General features: G+C 35.2%; 1 protein-coding gene across 1 annotated transcript in view; it reads right to left on the bottom strand.

Moving 5' to 3' along the window:
* Positions 1 to 16028, bottom strand: part of UCHL3 (ubiquitin C-terminal hydrolase L3) — a 46068-nt gene that overhangs the window by 12056 nt on the left and 17984 nt on the right. Inside the window, exon 6 of the mRNA XM_032985939.2 lies at positions 15473 to 15520. Coding sequence (XP_032841830.2) covers positions 15473 to 15520 — 48 coding nt within the window. The remainder of the gene's footprint in view (positions 1 to 15472; positions 15521 to 16028) is intronic.

The following is a 16028-nucleotide window of genomic DNA, read 5'->3' as shown; positions in this document are numbered from 1 at the left end:
AAATTTTCTGAAATAAATAAAACTCTCTACTTGCCAACAGTGGGTTTCTACTATAATCACAATAGATTATGCTGTAACGTACATCTTTGGATTAATCATACTATATTTAGTGTTGAAATAAACTCATGGTCAATTAAATGTTTTTGTTCTAGGCAGGCACACTCAAGTTCAAGTCTTCCTCAGTAAGTTGGTTGTTAACAACAAGCTTATATAGGTCAAATTAATACAAAATTCCAGTTTAAAATTACAGAAACATGATGTAGAATTTTCCAAGTTTTGTTGAACAAACAAAAAGTCCCCAGGTAAAATGCCAGATGTTTGCCAGTGTTAATTGTTAAATATGAAATGGGGGGAGGAAGCATGAGTTGGGGAGAACTTAACTCTGCTGAACTCTATGCCTCCTCAAATCCCAAATTTGGTAGCTCCAAATGATAACATCAAGAATGTTCCATAGTTCTGAAGATTACAAGAGCACTAGGTATTTAATAATAGCAATTATTATTCACATAAAGAGAAAAGAGTCTAGGAATAGGTCTCATCTTGAGATACTTATCAGGATAAAAATATAAAAGCTATAGAGAAATGGAAGTATTTGGACTTGAATTTTTAATAGAAATAAAATATTAAAAAGTATTTCCACATCTGGAAAGACAGATCTGTATGAAAAAGGAAATTATTTGGACCACGGTCAGAATAGTTCTTTCACCTCAGTTAAAAAATCCACATACCTCAAATAAGAATTTCTAGTAACACAGGTGAAATGTGGTCACTACCAAAGAATGATAAAACCAAAATCACTGCCCCAGTTTTGCATTTAAGATAATTCACTTCTACATACCAAGGCTTTTTTAATGTGTACTAAAAGTGTGATCATTCCCTAAAAGCAGGATGAAATACCACTAAACCACTCTTTAATGTTTCTGATGGTGGTCGTGGGACAGTTTAGACACATTGGCTATTCTGTGAATTTAATTTTTTTCATAATTTTCAAGAGATATTTGTGCCCTATGGGTGACGAAGGAAAAAAGTGTAAGCATGGTACTTGACGACAAGCTTTTCTAATTAGAATGTCTGTCTACAAACTGGAGAAAGAAACAGATGGCAAGTGAGAAAGTAAGCCAGCCCCTTGGAATTACAGGAAACATTTCATCTGTATTGAAATACCCAGGGACCATTAAGCAAGACTTAGAATGAAAGAAAAGGAGACTAGTTTTAGGATATGAGAACATAAACCAGGTCTCAAACACAGAAGAAATAATATCATGTGACAAAGAATTAGAAGCCCCTTAGTTTTTCACATCCAAATGAAAGATCATGAAGATGAGGTGAAAAGAAGAGGCTGGATGTGGAGCCTATGGCAGAAAGAAAAAAGCCATTTCATGAAGGGCAAACTTGATCTGTGCTTTGAAAATGATTTGGCACGTGTACTGAATCAAAAATACCTGGACAACAAAGTGTGGGGTGATGTACTTTTGCTGTCCGACATGGGTGAAATTAAAAAAAAAAAGGGAAAAAAAAAGGAAGAAAGAAATCCTAAGAATGGATGAGAAAAGACCCCAACAAAAAATGATGCCTTGAAGACTGAAGTTACATGGCAGAAGGCCAGTCGTGTCAGAGTAAGAAAAGACTGAAGATGGACTACACTTACAACAGAATGAAGCCCAACAGATGGAAGGCGTATCAAGGGCCGCCAACGACGAAGACGGATTGACGGACTGGTAGCCTTTGCAGGACCTACATGATTACGTTTGGCCCAGGAGAGGGATGCAGAGTGACACAATGGTGAAGCCTTCGTTCTGCTGTGGCTAACCTGAGGCTGCGATGAGGATGGTGGTGAAGACAGCGAGGACGATGACGACTACATAAACATTAAAAAAGAACATACTTAGCCCACTGAAACTTGAAGTAACATATCTAAAAAGGCAACTGCAAAGATGTCCACTATTTATTATACTGTCCTTTATCTGATCAAATCGTATACATAATAATCAAGAACATGTTGAATTTGAATGAGAAGACAAAAGGACAATGAAAATAAGCAAAGACATGGTCCAAATCTGAAGTTTACTGCTCGATAAGCTAGAGGTTATTCACACCCAGTGAACTTCATAATATGAACACAAGTTAACTGACTCATTCAAGAGACATACTGTTGGAAAGTGAGGAGGGAGGGGATTTAAGTATCATCTCATGGAAGGAATAGTCGAGAACACAGTGATCAGTTTTGTCTACAGCTACAAAAACTGTAAGCAACAGTTCTTTGGTAATTTGGGAAATCTAGGTTGTGCTACTCTGGGATTTAAAATGGATCAAGTAACTACTCTAACAGAACCCAGAGTTTCTTTACTGTTCCATGTCTAACATAAAAGGAAAGCAAAGGAAAAGGGAAGCTTACCGTGGTGAGGTATGCAACTTCCTAAGTTTTTCACCTATTCTTCTAAAATAGCAGGCCAGTGGCAGTATTGCCATTAACACTCAGGATCCCTTTAGTATCCGTGGAAGCAGTAGGACTATGTTAAACCATTCAAATTGTTACTATTAGAAGAAAGACCACAGAAGTATTAAAAATGACTCTCAGCTGCAACTGACAAAGTTACAGTAAATATATTAAGACCAGAAAGGACCATTGTGATGATTTAGTTTTGATCTTCTGTCCCACACAGGCCACAGGACCAATCAAGTTCAAGTTTTGTTTGGATCACAACACACTCATAAAACAAAAGCAAACATTCATGCTTAACACTTTTTTTTACTACTGAAATAAATAAGAACAGATATAAATTTCAATAAATCCTGTTTATAGCTACAGAGACAATATGTAACATTTTCATATGGTTTACTAAATATGCTAGTTCTAAACAAAAATGAAACCTTTCTAGTTCTGCTTAACAGTTATGTGAACATGGAACAATGGATTACATTTGTTCATCTGGCTACGATGTCAAACCAGGAGATCACCTTCAGCCTATCATCCACCACTACTTCCTCCTCTCAGCATATATAAAAATCCCCAATGTCATCCTCAGTCTTTCAGAGAACCCCTCACCCTCTGTCAGGAAATAAACTTTATCTTTTGTGCTAATTACAGAGCTTGTATTTGGCCTCAGAAAAATACTCATTTGTTTGAAGCTAACCTAAAGGCTAATCCAGATTGTCCTGTGATGTCTTGTGCTTTACTATCTCTCAATCTTTTCACACTGCCTATAGGTATTGGGGTGTGTTTTTATGTTGTCTTCCATGTCACTGACAGTTGTTAACAGTACACATCTTAGAACCAAACTCTGCAGAGTTCCACTAGCAAACGTACTTATGATACCCCACTTATCTGCACTGAAACCTGCCAGCTGCTTGTGAATCCATTAAAATTATGCAAGCAGAATAGAAACTGCAGTTCCTTAAGGTATGCCCCACATTATGCATTCAGTGGAATGATTCTAGTAGACTTCAAAAACTGAACATTAGATAAATTCTCTGAAAAAAGGTATTTTCATTCTTTTTAATCAATGCATAAGTGCCAGTCAAACCCATTTTCTTTCTTTGTATTTTTGAAGCAATTCAGCTTCTTTCATGTTCAATTTTTTTTTTTCCTTTTCCTATCAAGAGTGGGACAACGAATTGGTTCTTTCTGCTCCCATATTGCTGACCTTAAAGAACAAAGACAGGCATAGGAATTCTTCCCGAAGAACAAGCATCAAGTACAGTAGAAACTGTAGAACTCACAGATAAGGAGTGTTATCAAGTCTCATAACCTGTCCGGAGAATAGAGTTTTCCACACATTTGTCACAGTTGGTTCTTTTTCAATTAGCTTCTGATTTTCAAGCATTCTGATCTACCTCTAAATCTCAGAAGCTCCACATAAAAGAGGACAAAACCAGAAAAACCTCTAGTCTCAAAATGTAACTATACGAAGAAAGAAGAATTTAGCAGTGACAACACTTCTATGAGTCAGAAAAGCTTACAAGAGTTTAGCAGCTATTATAGTTTATCTGTACTACTGATTGTTTTTCTCAAGAGAGATTTAAAATGAGACATTTTACATTTAGATAATGTATCAGATGGCTTTAAAAACAATATATTATCAGCTTTCCTAAGAAACTTCCAAAAGATGACTGATAAAACTCTGCTCCTAGAAGTCTTCACAGTCCACAGACCTCCCTATGCAGGGAAGAACCTGTAAGATTACAACCTGCTGTGGGGCAGAAATTTCAGAGTTTTGCTGACTAGACAGCTCACAATAATAGCAATACACACTACATTATGTTTTATAATTTTGTAAGCTGCTGCTATCAAAACAGACATGACTGTTGGTCTTCCTAGAATCTGCATTATGGTAACTGTTTACTTAGAAATAGTTAAAAAATGAAACTGAAAAATTTGTTTAGAATAGGCATTTAGTCTGGCTTTAATGCATTCCATTGACTGGAAGCTGTTAAACTGTGTATTTTTGCTCTGAAAAAAACCTATCTTTTAGCACTCCTAGTGTAATTACTATGAAACCATTAATAAGACTTTGAGCAATACCAAATTTAAGATTTGTTTAACAGTACAGGGATGACCAGAATATTGAAAGATGTTTTCTTATAAAGCCTTTTTTACTTCTGTTACCATTTTTTACTACTATTCTTCACTATCACCAGTCTTAATGACTGTACTTGTATCTTTGTTTTCTGGCTAATATTGCTAAAATAATGAGAATATATTAAAAACACCCCTTGCCTGAATGTAATGAGACCAAAAAAAGACTAAGTTCTCAAAACGGAACTTATAATTCAGTTTAAGGCAACTAATATTTTAATATTTCTAGGTCAGTATTTATCCTCATTTTAAATTCCATTCATTTAATCTTTTTATACTTTATTTCCTGTACAAGTGGGTCCCCTAGTGAGATCAGCCAAGACAGAGAAACTTCCTCCTCACTGAAAATACACTTTTGCATTTGTATTATCGTATTTCAACAGTATATAGGAATAAGCAAAGTTAATGATGGATTATGTCTAATTAACAAGTTTGCAAGAGCCATAAAATTCCATGTGTTGCTTTAATAATAAGCACAAATTAAGCTACGTCAACTGAAGTTTTCAACTGGCTATTTAAAAAAAATAATTACATGTCAGTATTAATATGAAATTAATGTTAAATACACATCTCCAAATAAAGGATACAAAGCCATACATTTCACATTTAATTTAAAATGTGGAAGATGAATCATAACTTGAGACACTATTCAAACAAGACTTATGAACAGCTAGAAACTGCAGAGAAGAGAGAATTAGACTAACTTCACAAGATGAAAAGATCACAGGAGCATATGTCTGTGCTGAAAATTCCAGTAGATCAAATATTTGAAGTGGTAAAACAAAAACTCTGAAATAGAATTGAATGTTATTGTTATATAAATCAGTAAGCACATTGTTTATGGTTTGTAATGCAAAAAAATACATAATAAACAAGTTAAAAGCTTCATGGAATAGGTCAAAAAAAACAAACCAACCCAACGCTCAGGCAGTTATCTGACCCAATCCAAACCTCATTCCTATATACAGCTGTTGAAGCCTAGAGCCATTTAAATCTAAGCTCTAAAAGGAAACACCTATAAAGTTCATCAGGCACCAAGAGCTGTGCTTTTGCACATACCTAAAAGTGCAGAAGTTTGATAGTGCCGAGTAGCTCATGATTTGGCTCACGTCCAAACCTGTCAGGTTCTAGAAACAGGGATCTGTCTGCTCATCTTGTTTGGGGAACCCAATCCAGCAAAGCATCCCAGTCCAATTCTACTGCACCAAAGACCTGACAGGACAAAATGGCATCTGGTATTGCATGACCATCTCTTTCTAATAAATATTTATTACTTATTAACTTGCTAGTGGTTACAAAAATTCATGGGCATCTTCTCAGTGGAAAGTTCAAGTCCATGCCTCACCTTCCTCTGGAAGCTTCCCTGTCTGTCAGCTGATAAACTATGCTGTGACTGGGGCTTTCTTCTTTCCTCCTTTTTGAGGTTGTTTCACTGTGTAGAAAGAAATGCTAGCTGCACTGGGACAGACATCATCTGAGTTTTACCTACATACCAACATCACTGGAAACTTAGGAAACAGGGAGATATAACAGTTTTAGTCCTGGCCTTCGTCTCACGTGCACAATCCTGGGATCAGAGGCCCTGACACATGTTCTGCATCTGATCAGTTGAGTCAGTCCACGGGCATGCAATAACTCCTCCCAACCAACGTAGCTTTTGTGGCCTTTGTTATACAGTTTCCATACAGTAAGTTCTGTAGTCATGATGGGGGAATGTTGAAGTGACAACAGAAAGTGCAACTTTTCCAGCCAAATGGGCAATATAGGAGTTATAATAGCTTTAAGATTATATTCAGAGAGAATGTACTTAATATCTCTCATTTTTCCTCACCACCTTTTGAGGCTTTTTAAATTTTGCTTAAGTAATTACTCCTTATTGATTTAAACACAGCGTTGTAAAGGGTCTGTATTACATTTCAAAGAGTAATAGTGCTTTTCTTCCTTATAATTCATTATCCTTGGTAGGCTTTTAACATGCAAATTAAGTATATGCATCACACTGTCTGAAAAAGTCCTCTTCCTCCTCCTTCCTTCACAACTGTGATCTTTGATCAGCATTTCAAGCCTGTTTTGGTGGTGGTAGTGAAATTGTGAGAGACATTAAGTTCTTCCAAGCTTTTCTAAGAAGATAAACAGCCAGACAGGGAAGAGGAACCTGACAAAGGAAGTATTCCACAGAGGCAGAAGCTGCTTCATAAGCTTGTGTCCAACAGCACACCACAGAATTCACTCAAATGAGAGACATTATGAATAGTTCAACTGTAAGAAAAGCCTTGTTTCTAACTAGAACTTCCCTTACATGCAACAAAAGCCTGCACAACATGCAAATTCTTAGAAAGTTAAGGTTCATCAGTCCCATTCCTCACAGACCTACTTGTTTTGTCAACACTGCAATTACCAGCATTAATATGTATTGAAACTGAGACTATGTTTTTTAAACTGAATTGGGCTACATCTGCCAGCTAATCAACTTCTGCACTGGTAAGTCTAATTAGTGTTCCTGCAGCTGGTAAAAAGAAAATCTTTACAGTATTCTCCATGTCAGTTTAATCCATGTTTAAAAATGGACAGTACCCTGAGAGTATTACTTTGCTAGACCTATGGGTAAATACAGAGCTTAAAGATGAGAAAAATGGTGAGATCAGAGCACCCAAAAAAATCTTTCCAAAATTAGTGATAATTTATCTCTCTCTGAAGACCTAAATTTAAGTTCTATGGCCTATGTTAGGCAAAAGTCAAGCTAGATTATCACAATGGTGACTTCTGTGATCAAAAAATAGTGGAGTTACAAAAACAAAACTTCCAAAGGTTAGGGAGCTCTGCAAAACCTAAATGAATTAGATTTTTTCAATTAGTTTTTCCTCCACAAGATTTTTTTTTTTTCTTAAATAAATTTAACAGCATTGTTGCACACCCAATTACTTCATTTTTAGAGTGCTTCCTTGAGCAAAGTCGGTTGATGCAACATCAATTCTCTGAGTAATTTTAGCTCACTGTCTAGCTTCAGCCATATTGATCAATGTTGGCAGTCTTAAGGACTGTAAGTTCTTACAATGTTCTTCCCCCAAATTATTGGCCGGATAAAGAAAAAAATGAGCCAAATCAGTTTCTCTTCTGCCTAAAGGAAAGAGGTTGAGTGTGAACTCAACCGTCACCTGTCATGATCAGCCTGCTTAAAATGACAGTGAGCAAACACACGGTTAGAGCCTGCTGCTTACTGTCTCTTACACAGATAGTGCAAGAACAGCACTGGAAGCGTTATGGATTGGAGAGATGAAAAAAACAAACCAAAACAAAAACAAAAAAAAAACACCTCATGGCAGTTGGTTGGTAGAGATGTTGGATGCAAAACTGTAGAAACATTTTGTTACTTTCACTTGTTATTTCTTATATACTTGTTAATTAACTCATGGGCTGCTTTATGGGTGCGAATATCCTCTATAGTTATGTTTCATCCTAGGAATCAGAGTTCCTTCATACAGATTTTATGGTTAAGACCTGGAATAACAATTCAGAATAATACTTAATTAATACCTTACTAGTTATTTGCTCAGTAAAGTATAGAAATCCGATTGATGCATGTATCTGAAACACTGACATGTTAAGCAACAGGGCAATGAAATGTGTCAAAGACTAGCCAAGTGTAATGTCCAAAACATTTAATGTGATTCTAGTACGCTCATTTTTATACTTTTACTGCATAGGCTGTAAAGGAGAAAAAGCTATAGATAAGATTTTTAGGCAACTTCTTTCCCTTTACAGGGGAGTTTACATGCTTGTTCTGTAATGCTAAGCTAAACAAAAATCATATTAGAAACAGTTATATAATTGATTTTATATTCTCCTGAGACACAAATGTTTCTTTACAAGACCATGGATTATTCAGAAGAAACACTGAGGAATATGGGCTATTTAAGAAAAAAATCCCACCATATGTTCTTGGCAGGAGCAAAAGGGAAGCTCCTTTATGTTTCTTCTCTAACAATAAATTGTAATGCCCCAGGGAACCAGAGATCTTTGAAAGTTCAAGTTTTATAGCAGTTGAGAACAGAGTGCATTGATTCTACTTAGTTCTTGCCAATGTTAACGACTGTTACTGTGATCAAAGTCTAACTTAGTGCATTCCAAGCAATATTATAGTTCTCAAGGCACACTAAACAAGTTTACAGACTACAGTTTGCAGTTATGGTTTGAGTTAAGGAAGAAATCAAGCTGTGGTAGCTTTTTTCGTGACTTCCAACTTCAATCCATGTTAAAAATATTCTTGATTATACTTGTGAACAAAAGGTATATCTAAGAAAACATACTAATGTGCACAAGTATTTCAGTTTTTTGTGAACATCTGAGACCAGTTCTTACTTCTGACTTTTATAGTGACAGAGTCAAACACCAGTTTTGATTTTCAAGGCTAAGTTTTCCACCATCAATATTCTGAAAGGTCTAATGAGGTGCAAGAATGTTGTTTTTATTTGAAGTGGCAGCTCAGATGCAGCACCTCAGTCTTAGTTCTGAGCCTCATTTAGCCCAACCTACAGTGCTAGTAGCCAAAGCTGTCAGTTGGCAAATAGATGTATGAAGTGTACTAAAATATAAAAACCAAACAAACAGGAGGAATTACAGAACCAAAGACAGTATTTTCTGTGCTACATGAAAATAGTTGATATATTTTATATTCCAGTTGTTTTCTTTTCCATAATAACTAGTAACTGATATACTAGGTTAAACTTCATTTAGTTGGACATTCTCAATAGCCTCTAAAGAAGAGGAAAAAAATAGGAATTTGAGCACTCTTAATTTTCTCCTAAGAATTTAGGCCATGAACAAAATCAAAAGCTCTTATTATCCTCTAACCAGTATCTAATGCAGGTATTTCAAGAGGCCATTTTACTCATATTTATTAGCTTGATTGAAACATCATTTTGAGCTATGCTGTAATAACATTTAAAGAAGTAAACTTCCCAAAGACCACAAATCACATTCTGCTAAGCAGTAATGCATAAACCATGCTAAAACTCCCCCATCCAAAAAAATTTCAACCTCAAACACAGAAGTGGTTCCATATGCAGCAAGTACCACAAGACATAATAAAAAGTTCACTCTATCATTTGAACTTTATAACAAAAAGTGATATGGAAAGCCCTGTGTCAGCAGTTAGTGATACCCTGATGTTGCACAAACAGCCTGTCAATTACTTAACACCACAACTATCTGAGTATTTGCTGTCCACAGCAGCAAAAGCTGATCTAAGTGTAGTCTGTTAAGCCTCCTCTCTTCCCAAGGGTGTGCTTCTAAATCCCCTATGCCAGCAATAGCTCCTACAATGCTATAGGATGAGCTGTTTCAGGAGTTTGATGGAAGACAAAAGATATTGTTGGTAATCTGACAATCCAGAATTATTTCAACAGACACAGACACACACAGCTGACTAAAAGTTCAGATACTATTACCAGAACAGTATTTGAATAAGAGTTCTTTAGAAATGCAGAAATTGAATACAGATTGTTCTCTGGACCTAATTCCTTAACTAAAGGCAAATGAATCTTTTTAAAAGTACTTTATATGGTATAGCTCACCATTTTCCCTGCTGTGGATTTGAACTGTAAAGAAGAATAGTTGCAAAGAAGTGGATGTGGATGTCAGTGATATGAGAGCAGAACAAAAATATCTTGCTACTCACATTATTATATTCACACATCAAAAAGGCCATTTGTTTCAAGAATCAGTACAGATAATATTTTCTACCTGGAATAACTTCCCACAAGCTATCATAGCATACCATTGTTTAATTGAGTTAAACAATTTCTTCTTATTTCTGTAACAAGCATCCCTTCCTATTTTCCTCCTTTCCTACTCTCTCAGAAAACTACACAGTAACTTTTTATTATTAATAAAAATGAGTCCACAGGATACCAAGTAAGTTTCTTCCCCAACTCCAAATTCAAAAGGGCTATTTGCTCTGCAAAAGACTCTAGATCTGGAAGTCTCTCATGTGAAGACATGTTTTCCTGCTTTGAAAAAAATTCTCTCGTTACAACTGTTTTGAAAGAAAGCAACCCAAGATATTAATACAAAGAAGTTAGATTTGAACCTAACCCTGATCAGTGCTGTTAATTGCTACTTTTTGTCCCTCAGATTTTGCCATAACTTCTTCATTACGGTACATTAGACAGCTAATGAGGATGCTCTAGCGTCCACAAACTGTATTGTCTCTCTAATATTTTTGAAGGTTTTGGATTTTTTTTTGTTTGTTTTTTATAAGAGAGTATGAGAAATGTTAAGACGTGTGGTAGTACAGGATTTCAGCAGTTCATTAACTGCTGAAGGAGTCACACAAAGAACAAAAAGAGAAAAAAACAAATGCAAAACAAATGAACAGGAAAAGTCAAACACTGCTCAGTACGAAGCAACAATATAAGGACCAGCTTAAAAGCGTGTGCAGTTTCCGCAAAGAAGCTGATTATATTTTCCACATCTTCAGACGTGCTAAATGTTATAAACAAAAGTATATGGTCAGCAGAAGACCCATGAAAGAGTAAAGAGGCTCTTGAGTAGCTGGCAACTATTCTAGTCTCGGCAATAGCTGCCTTTCAGGAGCTATCCCACAGAAAGGAGAGGAAGCTGGACCCATGAAGCTTTGTTGTAAAGACATCGAGCCTTTTTTTGGCAGCTTTGGATATGAAATACCTGTCACTTGGGAAAGGATAAGCCTCAGGAGCATAAAGTTTAACAGAAAGACTGTTACAAGAGTCTTACGTTAATTGCCCTCATTATGGTACTGGAGCATGGGCTCAGAATCAAACCAACCTTGAAACTCCTGAAACCAACACCACGCTTCCGTGGAATTATTCCCAGATCTTACTGCTTCCTACTAAAGTAATTTTAAACAGACCTACTTTTTTTTTTTTTTTTTTTTTTTTTTTTTTTTTTTTTTTTTTTTTTAAAACACAGAGGTAGTCATAGGACTGCTTTATCTAATTATTTGTTTTACTGTAGCAAAAAAATAAGCCATGGAGCCACAGAATCCTGGAGTCTTAACACAGAACTTGAATCAAACCTGGTCCAAAACCTGTCCTGAAAGATAAGCCCAAATTTACAGTCCTTTTAATTTGCAAACTTGAAATGAATTAGCAAAATGAAAACTGCCTAGCTCTTCTTAAAATCTAATCCCTTTGAAAGAACAAAAAAATTCTCTGTTTTTAAGAAAATTTTTAAATCATTTAATAAAAATTCACTAAACATTAAAAACCTCACATATTTTAATACAAAAAACCTCCCAGAAATACTCAGTTCTAATCCAGTGTATGGATGGTCTGTAAAAGTTTTAAATGCGATGCTAAGAATTATGTAAAATCGCTAGACACACAGCCTTTTTTGTTGTTTGTTTTTAACTTTTGAAAGTAGGCAAATTAATCACAGCTATCAAACTTAGAAAGCCTGTTAAAATGTCCATCAAGGCACAACACTTTATAGCTCTCAGCTTCAATCCATTTGCTTAGCAATTCATCTTAATGCTTCACCTATGGAGATCACACATTGGTGATAAATCCCAGAAGCAAACTGACCACTGTAATGCTTCTCTGCCAGCAATCACTCACTAACTGGAATGTAGAATGTGACATCCTACTAATATTATACAAGTAATATCTTGTCAGATACCATTTTTTTTTTCAAACATAACTTTTCTTAAAAATGTAAGAAATTAAATAAAAATAATCCGATTACAGACTACTCTAAAACAGAAACAAATCCTACCTACTGGACACGGTGAATAGATGAAATGCACAGATACTAGAAAGATAGCATTGCTTTATTACTGCTACCTTTTATTTCTAGATAACCTTGCTTTATTTCAAGGTTTGAAATACCCACATACACAGAACAGAAAAAAAAGCAGAAAATCCACTTGCATATTGTAAAAATGAAGTAGTCACTGAGATGGCTTAGCAAGACTGTCAAGGAGCAATCAACAAATAAAGGCTTTACTTAAAAGCATTAAAGGCTGAATCCTCAAAACTATGAGAAATCAGAGCCCAGGAAAAAAAAAATTGTCAGAATATAACTTGTCTGTATTCTTCGCTATTTTTAAACCTTCCATATCTCAAGATTGCAGAAAATTTTATTTTTATCCCACAATACTGATCTATGGTGTGATGGTGTGTTTCGCATGGGGAGGGAAAGAACAACATCTTGAGAACTGGTACATTGTTACTTAACCAAATCAGCAAGGCCATCTGTCATAGATTACACTTTTGGAAATTAATTCAGTCTAACACAGTTGATCTTAAGCAACATTTTCAGAAGAATTTGAGTGGATAGTAGTATCAAATACCTATCTAAGGGACAGAACTACCCCCAGAGCAGGCTATTCTTAGAAAGCATGCAAGCCAAGTTAACCATCCTAGAAGAGTAGGTCTGCATATCTTCTTAATCTTTAATTCTGTAGGAACCTGGGAATGACTTTTTGCTTGCAAAGCTACAGCACTTACTATTATTAAGCAACTATATAAGCCACTTTATTTGAAGGAAAGGTTTCTATGCAAAATGCCCTTGCTGTTTAGGGTCGCTGGGGGTGAAGAACAGAAACCCAGCAGTGTCATAGGAAGACAAACATGTTCCTTTCCAGTGCTCTGAAAGGAAGTTTAAGTTCTCAGGAAAATAACTGTAGCAATAATGTATATGCAGGAAGAATGGGATTCTCTTCTCTCTTGCTCCAAAGGTGCTAGAAGTTATTCATTTACCCAGCAGGACATGTCAATATCCTTGTATGACCTGCATAGGCTAATTTCAGCATCTTCAAGGGCATGCTGTTCATCAGTCCCTTCACCACTACGTGAAGAGGTATACAGCAACATTTAAAATGTACCATTGGAAGGAAAAAGACTAAATTAACTCACTCCAACCCTCAATTACACTTCTCAGCATATTAATGTTTCAGATCTTGCTTTGCTTAAAAAGAATTGTACTTTCAAGTAAAGCAATTCCTCCTGTACAGATGAAAGAGGAGGCCTTGCTGCCAATTTAACTACACTATGGTAGGACAGGATCTTCAGGCAATTAGATGTTCCAAAAAGATAACCTGCTTATTTCTTCTCTCCTTGGTTGATGGATCAGAAGTATCCTGAAAAATGGTCCTAGAACATGTGTTCAGTCTTTGTACTTTTTCAACTTTGAAAATAGAAGGGCAGGAAAAACTTATTTTACCAGTCTAAGGAATATCCATATTGAATTACTTCCAGATTCAGTTATGAAAAATTAAATAATAGTTATTTAGCAAGGAACTTACCTATTCAATATTTGCATTTAGACATGATTGCTAAAACAATCTTGTAAGTTTTTATTACAAAAAAAAGGTCTTAATATTTCCACACAACTATTAATCTTTTCTACTATGGTTATCTTGATTGGGAAACAAATTAATCTGTGTAAGTCCAGAATATTAATTGTCCCTTATTAGGGGATTCCATCATCACTTAGATGCTTCCTGAATCTTTACAAAGACTCTCAGGAACTGTGTAGCCCTTGCATTTTCTTTCACAATCATTCTGTAATTTCTGCCAGAAGAATCCATAGACAAATCATTCCCTGGATGAATGTCACAGTACGTCAAAACGCCTGAAGAAGTTTTTCTCTTTCACAAGGATCTTAGGAAAAGATTCACTCTTCAGCAGTTTGTGGGAACAATCTTCACAGCCTCTATCTTACTGAGCTTGTCAAGAATATCTAGAAAAGGACTAATTTGTAAAGAAAACAGACCAGATTTTTGGAGTCTCTCACTTAAAAAAGGAAGAGAAATATGACTGCTCTGACATTTTTTCTTGAGATACAGAACCTTGATTAATTTAGAGAAAAGAGATAAGAAGAAAGAGCAGTGGATTTTTTTAAAGAAAATATCACAAAGTTTTTCACAATAGAAATAGTTAAAACAATTCTCTTAATTTTAATTTCCAGATTTTGAGGCAAGGGGAAGCAGAAAGGACTGCTTTGCTTTCTCCTGCATTGTTTAGAAGATACCCCACAAGTCATAAGAAGAAAGAAAATCTCATCATCTACTGTACTTCAAAAAAAAAAAAAAAAAAGGCAGATGAGACACTGGAATCACAGCCAAACAAAGGAGGGTTTATCTCTTTGTCAAAAAATGCAGTGGTAGCAATGATCTAATCAATTTTATTTTTGTGGAACAGATACTGAAATCTGAACTGGAAGGACAGAAGACTGTCATAGTATGACTGATGCAGAAAAATGCCAAGTGTGAAGTTTATGTTTCTTTTATGTTTTTTTGTTGGTTTTGGGGTTGGGTGTTTTTTCTGTGTTTTTTTTTTTTTTTTTTTTTTTTTTAAATATCGCCCAATCTGTTGGGGGATAAAAGTTTATAAATACATGTATTAGTAAAAATTACTCTGAATTACTATTTGTACACAAACAGCACATACACAATGACAAAACAAATATTGTACTATTTATTTTCTGAAGGAAAACTTTTCAGACTCTCATAAAATGTTTAATCCACTTGTGTGATTACTATGGATCTTACAGTCTCAGCTACAAATTTGCAACATCAAAACTTCAACTTTCATTAAAAGTACTGTTACTGGCCGTTTTACTCTGAAACGATGCTTGAAAATATCAGTCATGTTATATAAAAGCTTAAAAAAAAACAAAACAAAAAAAAACAAACACCAACCCCAAAACAAAACTTCACAAACAAGCTTTAAGTTTGGTTTTCCCCTCAACAATGACACTTGATTTTGTGCCCTGTTTTTTGTTTGATGACACAATGCTGCAAACTAAGCAATGATCTCCATTTCACTGTAAACCTTTAATAGAGGATTGTTTTAATTTCAATTATATTCAACTCAAAGTAGTTATTAACAAAGATTTTTTAAAAAAAATGAATACCTCAGTCTGACCTTCATGGGCACTGGATTCATGAGTGACACGAATAGCCTAAAATTAAAACATATTTCAATCAGACATTAAATGAGAGAGTTTCAGTGGTTTACGGATTACGTATACTCTTAATTTTATCAAATGCCATAGATGTAACTATTTTTGTTCAGTGTATGTAATAAGTAAATAAAAAATTCCTAAACAAATAATCTCCACTTCCAAGGATCTCGGAAGACCAATATTTCAGTTTCATCACAGTCAATTCAAATCAAACACCTAACAGTTTGTAATGGCACTTTTGCACACAGAAAACACTACAGGCAGGTGTTTTTGTTATGTATCACTTCTTGAGTAGACAAAGTATTTTAGATAGAAGCTCTGATCAGACATCTTATGTCCAACATCTCTACAGAAAATCTCATTGAACCTCTACAGTTTCTGCTTGTTAATACATCCCTCAGCCACAGGTTAACACCGTTATTCCTGAAGGCTTCACAGTAAGCTTAAACTGAACTCAAACTTGGAAATCATCAAGATTTTAATTTTGAAAGAGGATCATCATTAC

This window comes from Tyto alba, unplaced genomic scaffold (genome assembly GCF_018691265.1).
Source record: "Tyto alba isolate M040663 unplaced genomic scaffold, T.alba_DEE_v4.0 Super-Scaffold_45, whole genome shotgun sequence".
NCBI lineage: Eukaryota > Metazoa > Chordata > Aves > Strigiformes > Tytonidae > Tyto > Tyto alba.
This window is presented reverse-complemented; position numbering and strand designations above follow the sequence as displayed.